Source organism: Tasmannia lanceolata, unplaced genomic scaffold, assembly GCF_043159265.1.
Source record: "Tasmannia lanceolata isolate RefF3 unplaced genomic scaffold, GAP_Taslan_0.1 ptg000007l, whole genome shotgun sequence".
Classification (NCBI taxonomy): Eukaryota; Viridiplantae; Streptophyta; class Magnoliopsida; order Canellales; family Winteraceae; genus Tasmannia; species Tasmannia lanceolata.
Window position 1 is genome coordinate 24589579 of NW_027518684.1, and position 9477 is coordinate 24599055.

At 38.8% G+C, this 9477-nt stretch overlaps 1 protein-coding gene across 1 annotated transcript; it reads left to right on the top strand.

Moving 5' to 3' along the window:
• Positions 1 to 1624: 1624 nt before the first annotated feature.
• On the top strand, positions 1625 to 2656 carry LOC143880689 (F-box/LRR-repeat protein At3g48880-like). The gene is made up of 2 exons (XM_077383660.1): positions 1625 to 1956; positions 2296 to 2656. Exons 1-2 carry the CDS (start codon positions 1625 to 1627, stop codon positions 2654 to 2656), a joined length of 693 nt encoding a protein of 230 aa, XP_077239775.1.
• Positions 2657 to 9477: the final 6821 nt, after the last annotated feature.

Below are 9477 nucleotides of genomic sequence, written 5' to 3' on the forward strand. Positions count from 1 at the left end.
TTTACAAGTTTAGAAGTTAAGAGAGGTAGTGGAGTTTTCCATTAGCCACAGTAACACAACAAAAAATTATCAAATGGGGTTTCTCAACATGTCCATAATCCAATTTCTCCTTCTCATCTTCCCATTCTATTTTATTCCTCTGCTCACATGACGATATAAATACTGATAGATCGGTGCTCTTAGCTTTCAAGAAAGGCATAGTTGTTGATCTTCAGAATCCCTCAGGACAAAGGAGCATCTGCTGCCAGAGAAATGAGATATTTCGCCGGAGAAGAAGGCTTCTATCGCCGGAAAATCTCATCGTTTCACACAAAATGCGTTGGAGTAAAACCTAGAAATGAAAGAGTGTAAAACCTGCAAGTAAAAGAGTAAAATGGTAAAACCAAGAAGAGAAATATTAAAGTAAGTTGAGGGGTATTTTCGTCCCTAGCAACATTTCTTTTAATAAAGTAGCATTTGTTAGTGTTTTTTCAAAACTCAACATTTTCTCGTCATTTTTTCAACTCTCCAGCATGCAACAGTAATTGATCCAATTTCTAACATGTCACCACCCAAATGGGGTTCTTGGCAACCTTCCGATCTACTTCCTCGTCGACCTTCACCCGTTTGGTACCAGAACCCTCACCTGAATATGAAATGAGGAACGACTAGAAGCAATGCTCTTTAGGCGCTGCATCACATGCATTGTTCATCCAGCAAACCCTGATTTTTTTATAGACCAGAAAACCCTAATTTTCCTCTTTCTGTGTAGGAGGAAGAGAAGAGGGGAAAAAGAGAGAAAAAAGCTTCTTCTTCTTCTTCCGCCCTCTTTTCCCCAAAATGCCAAACATAACCTTAAATGAAAAAAATTGCAGGGGAAGAGAGGGAGAAAGAGCAGCCGTCTAGGTTTAAAGGTTAAAACCTTCATTGGTTTGTGAGTAGAACGCCCTGTAAATTGTTTTCTCTTGACATTTAAAAGCTATGTATTCAGAAATTCGACAAGAGTATGATAGTGACCCTCATAGAGCAGTGATAAATCGACCCCAATATAGGGCGGTGCCCAATTTTAAGAGAGCTTATACCATATAACTTGGGCAGAAACATAATGTTTTCTAAGAAATGAAATGAAAGGAGTTGTGCTGATTTTAATTTGCAGCTTCTTTCCAGGCTATCTATTCAACTGGGCGGGCCCTCTCTCTCTCAATTGCCAAAGTGCCCGAGTCTTTCTATCTTCCAACGACCAAAGGATCGCTTCAAGCTGTAAAGTTAGCAATTTTGATAGGTGGAAGCAATCCTTTTGGTTTTTTTTTTTTTTTTTTTTTCTGGGGCCGGATGGTGCGGTGGTGCCCATATCAAACATGAAGTATTAGTTTTCCAAAAAAAAAATATACAAGACAAGAATTCGAAAGGGACAAAAAAGAATTTCCAAGGAAAAAATGAGTTCCGGCTCGCTTCAAGAATTTTAACCTTCTATCTTCCAACGCGCAAAGGGTCTTTCCATCTTCCCAATGCCACAAAAATACCATCATGCATGCATTGTTTTGACTCCACGCTTTTAATTCTTCTTGGGTATAGTAGCACCTTCTCCCACATATTTCTGTATAAATAAGTTGACTCTTAACAAATTCTTCTACATTGAGAATAAATGGAGGACAGGAAATGGGAAGATTTGGAGATGGATTGTTTGGTTACTGTGTTCGAAAATCTGGGTCTTGAAGAAATGATATTAGGGGTTCCTTTTGTCTGCCGCTCTTGGTACAAAGCATCTACTGATCGTCTCTGCTGGAAAATTCTTGATTTTAATCCAATCTGCCCATGTTCATTTGAGGAGAGATTCATGCAAGAATACCGTATACAGAACTTCTCATTCACGGGCTTACTGAAATTCGTTGTCACTCGTAGCTGTGGTTCTGCTGTGGAGCTCATGTTTCCTCTTGGATATCTCGATTTGGAACACATAGTGTATGTGTCAGATGAGTAAGTATACAGAACCATACAATCCATACCATTAATATTGTATGCTTGAACACTGGAATTCAATGCCCGGTAAACTTAGTTTAAATGGTAGACAGCCTTGCCGCAATTTTAAAATTGGGATGCACTCAAGTAGGTCTCATGTGTTCAAGAATTAACAATTAAATACCACCAACTCTAACAGCTTAAGCTTTTGGAGTAATTGGTTGTTTCACTTTCACACCATGGAGTGTGAGATCTTTTGAGTGTGGACGATGATCAAAATCACCAACGTGGGCCTCTTAGATCAATTTTTTATTTATGAATTACTTATGTTATTGAAACTTTAACTAATGCCTGTAGGTGCCCTGCTTTGAAATGTCTTGGTCTGCCTTGGTTTATCCCTCGCCAACGTTGCACATTCCCTCCAGAGCTTATGATTAAATGGAAGCATTTAGAAATTCTAATGCTGTCAGATATACCAGACTCCATTACAGAGATCCTTCAAGTGATCAGCAACCATTGCAAGAATTTTATTGGCCTACATGTATGTGGTGATTATTTAGATGATAATGTTGCATCTGCTTTTGGTACTTACCTTCCGAAGATTAAGCACTTGAATCTGAGCTACTCAATTTTATCCAAGAAAAATCTAATGGTGATATTGGAGGGTTGCAAGGAGCTAGAGTTACTATACTTACAGAATTCAGGGGTTTCGACGTAGACGATGAGATCTTGAAAAGAGCTTCTCGAATAAAAAACTTTAATTACGAGGGTACGCAACTAGGAGAGGATCTTGAAAATCTGACCGTGATTTTGGATCCTTGGGCCCTGTTCGTTTGAGATTTTACCGGAGTCGGGATATTTTATTACATTTTGGATGGTCAAGATGAAGTAATCTTTTAAAACTGTTCAACTTTTACTTCTCTGTTTAATAAAGCATGAAATACATTGAGTATTGTTGATTAACCCCATGCAGAGGATGGATGCTGTTCTACTTCTATATCGAACTACCCCTATTCACTAAATAGAGTATCAAAGAGTCAGGTTTACGAGTCATAATTGAATTTTAGCTGAAGAGAGGACTTGATCGAGCAGTTGAAAATAAAGCAGAAAAGAGCTATTTACTGGAAATATGCTCAACTCAAGCAAGAACCCATCTGCATTTATAATAATAAAATTGGGACTCACAATCAGTTCTTAAAGTAAAAAACCAAATGAATCCTTTGACCAATTAAACGAGAGTATTCACTGTAGTTTTCGATAATCATCTGAGAGATACGTTAGGTTGACAACATATAGAGCGCTTCGATTTAATAGAAAGTTCAGAAAGCCTAAGAATGAGAAGCCGCCTATGTGATATTCTTGCATGAATCTCTCCACAAAAGGGCTCTTATCAGACTGATCACCACAAATTTTGAATGCTTGAAATTCAAGAAATTTCCAACAAAAAAGCGGACAAGTGGATGCTTGGTACCATGAATGGCAGACAAAAGGAACGTCCAAACTCATGTGGACATGATTAGCCAACTTTAGCTCATCGAGGTTTAAACCTTCCTGAAGCATTTGCCTAAAAAGTTTCATAGCGTCCTTAGACCCTGTTTGTTTTGGATTTTGAGAACCGATTGTGAGTCCAAAATTGATTATTGGACTCAAAATTAAAGCCTTACCATTGGAGAGCTCTTTTAGTTTTTTCCAAAGCCTCTGTGATAAAAAGCTTCTCTTCACCTATGACTAAAGGACCGGAGGCTAAAGAACCGATGCTTTCCCTACCTCCTTGGTTATGAAAAACCAAGTTTGAACGACGATCTCTACCATGCCTGTTTGTTGGGTGCAGTTATCAGTATAAAAGATACCACTACCTCTATTCTCCTACTGGACGGGTTTTTACCTCTCGCCAAGTCGTATTTGATAAGGATCTTTTCATTTCACTCTCCCTCTCAATCATTTAAATCTTATGATAATTGTACTGAACAGGTTAGTTTTTATGAGTGATTTTCTGAAGATTTACAGAACAATCCGGACCCACATTGTTCAACAGATCCAACAGGCCACATTAATTAATAGCCTTGAACACTTCACAATTGCTCTGGTCCTCACTAGCCTAGTTGTGCTAACACTCCCAGACCAAGCTTGCTCCTAGTTCATATAACAAATCCATGTCAGCTCTCCCCAGCACAATTGATCAAGTGCACTCTTCTAGTCGAGACACTCCAACCAAATAACTTGAAGGATTCAACCCACTCTAATCCAATCCAGACTGCCATGACGAAGGAATTGTTCGCTCCATCCCACCTGCTCAATACAACATCTATGAAGGCTCTCTCATGGGTCCAGTCAAGTCCAATCATTGGAATTGCCCGTGCCAATTCCTGTCGAGCTTATGCCTTCTTCTGCTTATTCCAGTAGACCATACCTCATAATCACTCGCCTAAAGTCTGCGTTGGCCAAGCCTAACCTGAAATAGCTCTTCACTATAATCACATAATCCTATTCCCCCCTAACTAAACCCAGTCTGCACTCTAATATCTTGTGGCCAAGATGAAGGAACTCGACGCCAATGAACATAATCATACATTGGATTTTGTATCATGACAATATGACATAAATGTAGCAGGCTGTAAATTGGTTTGTAGGCATAAACTTTGTTGTAAAGGAACTTGTAAGTGTCTCAAAGCTGTCCTACTGACTAAAGGTTTCACTCAAATATTTGACCTTGACTTCGTTGCAACCTTTTCTCTTGTGGTCAAATTGGTCACTATTCAAATTGAGCTTACATTTTTCCCTAGAAAAAACGGAAAGGGAAAAATTGAATTTAATACAGTATTGCTTCAAAATACGTTTAAAATGCGTTTAAAACGTGTTCAAAACTTTTTCCTTAAAAAATGGAATTTTTTACTGTAGGAGAAGAAGATGCGTATTTTTTAGTGTGGGGGTTTTTTTTTTATATAGAAGAGGAGTTCACAACAGTTTGAGAGACTTCCCTTAATAGGAGTCTTTCCATATTGGTCGACTTTCCATGGAGATAAGCACCAAGTTTTCTCTTGGGAACTGGTTGTTATTCTAGTTTACTGACCTTGGAGGAGGGTTTTCGTGCTTGTCAAGGACTTTCTTCTAGAACACTTCCCGCCTTTGAAACGTTGCTAGATTGGCGATGGAGAATCCTGCTCGTGCTCTCTTCCTAGGAGGCAAGTTCGGTTTCCTAATTTAACCTTGATGCCACATGTCGGACATCTAAGGGAGGAGTGGATTTTTCCCTTAACACTTTGATTGTGGTTTCAATCAGCCAATTCATTTTTAGTAAACGCCTGAGATTAAAAAATACATTTTTCAACTAGACTAATATCAGCCATACGCAAAAATTGAGTGGATTGATTTTGGGGATGCACATAGGGCATGTCTGGCAGCCAGGAATATTTTTTTCATAATAAATTAGTGTCTACAAATGGTGAGAGAGGGGTAGGGTGGGTGGAGAAGGAGAGATTTGAGAGGGCATGAATGAGTTAGGATGAGAAGTGACTTAAAGACCAGGAAAAAGTATCATATTTTGAGTGGAGTTTTTTGTTTTCTGCTTTTCCAGGCTTTTCTTTCCCTCTTCTCACTCGATTCCTCTCAGATCCAAGGTTTTAAATTTCATCCAAAATCCGAAATTTCGGATTTCGGTCAAGGCCGAAACTGAAACGACCGAAATCCGAAATTGGCAAAACTTACCAAATTTAGGTCAAAATTTTGAAATTTCCTGTGTCTCTGCGAAATTTTAAAAAAATATATTAATTTTTTATTCATTTCCCAAATTTCAGCTGAAATTATCAAATTTTATGCAATTTCAGCCTCGGCCCAAAAATTCAAAATTTCGAGCGTCTTTACTGAATTTAGTTCGGTTTCAGCTAGGTCCGAAATTATGCCCGAAACCTAAATTTAAAACCTTGCTCATATCTATCCCTCTTCCACTGTCCCTCACTATTCCCTATCCATTTGGAAATCTAATTTTCGAGGAAAAAATATTAATGGTAGCCGAACGTTAAAAATCCACCGATTATCACAGAAGTTTTCAAGTAAGATGCGGGGGCTGTTTTGTCTTCGGATACATCTGAAGATATTTTGGTATTTTGAGTCAACTTGGGGCTAGGTGGCCTTTTGCAAGATTTTAGCAAATATGGGTGGCCTTCTGAAAATTTAGAAATGAGAGGTAGCTTTTAATAAATAAGCCGAACATGATGTTGCCTTTTGTGAAAAGCCCTTCATTTGTCTAATTTTTCAAAAGACAGCTTTTAATAAGCCGAACAAGGGGTTGATTTTAAAAGACGAGTTTTTTGTCTATTTTTTTCAAATTGCGTAATGGGAAAGTTCATGTTGGTACACCAAACTCCATAGAGAGAGAGAGAGCGGCTTTGCACTGAAATTTGGTGAGTCGATTATTCAGTGCCTTATAGAGGGAGAGAGTCTAATAAGGGATTTATACTGGGCTTTGGTGTGTCTTGTTCAGAGTCTTAGATGGGATTTACACTGAACTTTGGCGTGATCTTATTCATAGCATCTTAACCTGCTAAACCCAGGCAAATAGTCACAGTAAGGGGGTCAATCCTACTGTACCCTCCATTTAAAACATTAGGATTGACCCCCTTACTGTGACTATTTGCTTGGGTTTAGCAGGTTAAGATGCTATGAATAAGCATCACACCAAAGTTCAGTGTAAATCCCATCTAAGACTCTGAACAAGACACACCAAAGCCTAGTATAAATCCCTTATTAGACTCTCTCCCTCTATAAGGCACTGAATAATCGACTCATCAAATTTCAGTGCAAAGCCTCTCTCTCTTTCTCTATGGAGTTAGGTGTACCAACATGAACTTTCCCATTACGCAATTTGAAAAAAATAAACAAAAAACTCATCTTTTAAAATCAACCCCTTGTTCGGCTTATTAAAAGCTGTCTTTTGAAAAATTAGACAAATGAAGGGCTTTTCACAAAAGGCAACATCATGTTCGGCTTATTTATTAGGGTAATTACATTTACACCCCTCTAGTTTCTGACACATCCACTTCAACCCTTATAGTTTAAAAAGTGACAAAGACATCCCCTCTAGTTTCGTTTTGTTTAAGGTTTGCCCCCTCAGCTGAAGGTTCGTCCATAGATTGAAGGGTTAGGATGATCCGATGGAGCTGATTTTTTGGGCACACCCTATCTATGTCAGGACCCATCAAATGAACGCTTTGGATCATCCAAATAATGTGAGCCCATACCCGAATCCAAAGCGTTTGGTAGTGTTTGGATTCGGGTATGGGCTCACATTATTTGGATGATCCAAAACGTTCATTTGATGGGTCCTGACATAGATAGGGTGTGCCCAAAAAATCAGCTCCATCGGATCATCCTAACCCTTCAATCTATGGACGAACCTTCAGCTGAAGGGGCAAACCTTAAACAAAACGAAATTAGAGGGGATGTCTTTGTCACTTTTTAAACTATAGGGGTTGAAGTGGATGTGTCAGAAACTAGAGGAGGTGTAAATGTAATTATCCCTATTTATTAAAAGCTACCTCTCATTTCTAAGTTTTCAGAAGGCCACCCATATTTGCTAAAATCTTGCAAAAGGCCACCTACGCCCAAGTTGACTTTTGAGTCAGCAAATACCAAAATATCTACAAATGTATCCGAAGACAAAACAGGCCCCGCATCTTATTTGAAAACTTCTGTGATAAACGGTGGATTTTTCACTTCTGTAAGGGCACGTTTGGCTACCATTAATATTTTTTCCTCGAAAATTAGATTTCCCAATGGATAGGGAATAGTGAGAGACACTGGAAGAGGGATAGATATGAGCAAGGTTTTAAATTTAGGTTTCGGGCGTAATTTTGGACCTAGCCGAAACCGAACAGAATTCAGCAAAGACACTTGAAATTTTGAATTTTTGGGCCGAGGGTGAAATTGCAGAAAATTCGATAATTTCGGCTGAAATTTGGGAAATGAATAAAAAATTAATATTTTTTTAAAATTTCGCAGAGATCGACAGAAATTTGGTAAGTTTTGCCAATGTTGGATTTCGGTCGTTTCAGTTTCGGCCTGACTGAAATCCAAAATTTTGGATTTTGGACGAAATTTAAAACCTTGGATATGAGAGGAACCGAGTGAGAAGAGGGAAAGAAAAGCTTGAAAAAGCAGAAAACAAAAAACTCAACTCAAAATATGATATTTTTTCTTGGTCTTTAAGTCACTTCTCACCCTAACTCATTCATGCCCTCTCAAATGTCTCCTTCTCCACCCACCCTACGCCTCTCTCACCATTTGGAGACACTAATTTAGCAAGAAAAAAATAATCCTGGCTGCCAGACATGCCCTAAGTGCATCCCCAAAATTAATCCACTCAATTTTTGCGTATGGCTGATATTAGTCTAGTTGAAAAATGTATTTTTTAGTCTCAGGCGTTTACTAAAAATGAATTGGCTGATTGAAACCACAATCAAAGTGTTAAGGGTAAAATCCACTCCTCCCTTAGATGTCTGACATGTGGCATCAAGGTTAAATTAGGAAACCGAACTTGCCTCCTAAGAAGAGAGCACTAGCAGGATTCTCCATCTCCAATCTAGCAACGTTTCAAAGGAGGGAAGTGTTCTAGAGGGAAAGTCCTTGACAAGCACGGAAACCCTCCTCCAAGGTCAGTAAACTAGAATAACAACCAGTTCCCAAGAGAAAACTTGGTGCTCATCTCCATGGAAAGTCGACCAAGATGGAAAGACTCATATTAAGGGAAGTCTCTCAAACTGTTGTGAACTCCTCCTCTATAAAAAAAACCCCACGCTAAAAAATACGCATCTTCTTCTCCTCACAAACAATCACCCACCAACATTCTCAGATTCATATCGCCTTGAACTAGCACATTTCTACTTTTCAGTAATCACACATGACTAGATCCAGATTACGTGTGCATAGTGGACCAAGCCTTTAGTGTGTTCCTGTCAAACACCCGTACGCAAAGTACTTCGGACCACATTAAGGCTTAAAAGCCAATCTCTTTACTATTACAGATTTCTGTGTGGGCTTTAGCAATCTCTCAGACTACATACGAGATGGTAAATCTCCACCCGCACATAGGTGAGCTCCTTAGAGTATACATAATACTCAGAGTATACACAATACTCATGACTCATTAAGGCACTCAAGCCAACCTCAACTCAAACATTTTTTCTGTATGGGCTCTAGCAGTCTTGTTACTTAGACTACATAAGGGGTAATATTCCTCTACTCGTACATAGGTGAGTCCCTCAGGGCATGCACCTGCCATGCATCCCGCACACAAAGTGCTTTGGGCTCATTAAAGCTTAAAACCATCCTTTACTCCAACAGGTAAAGTGCACTAACACAGGAATGGTCTCAAACGATTTATATTAAAGTGCATCAAAATAAATCTATCTATATTTCATTCTTTGAACCATGAACTATATTGGATGGTGAACTCAGCTTTGAACCACTAAAATAGTTCAATGGTAGATACAATTATAAACAGATTACACAGGCATGAGACCCATTCCGACACAGAAATATAAA

Coding starts and splice junctions, on each gene's coding strand:
- LOC143880689 (XM_077383660.1), top strand. CDS start 1,625: ATGGAGGACAGGAAATGGGAAGATTTGGAGATGGATTGTTTGGTTACT. Junction 1,957..2,295: donor ATAGTGTATGTGTCAGATGA/GTAAGTATACAG, acceptor TAATGCCTGTAG/GTGCCCTGCTTTGAAATGTC.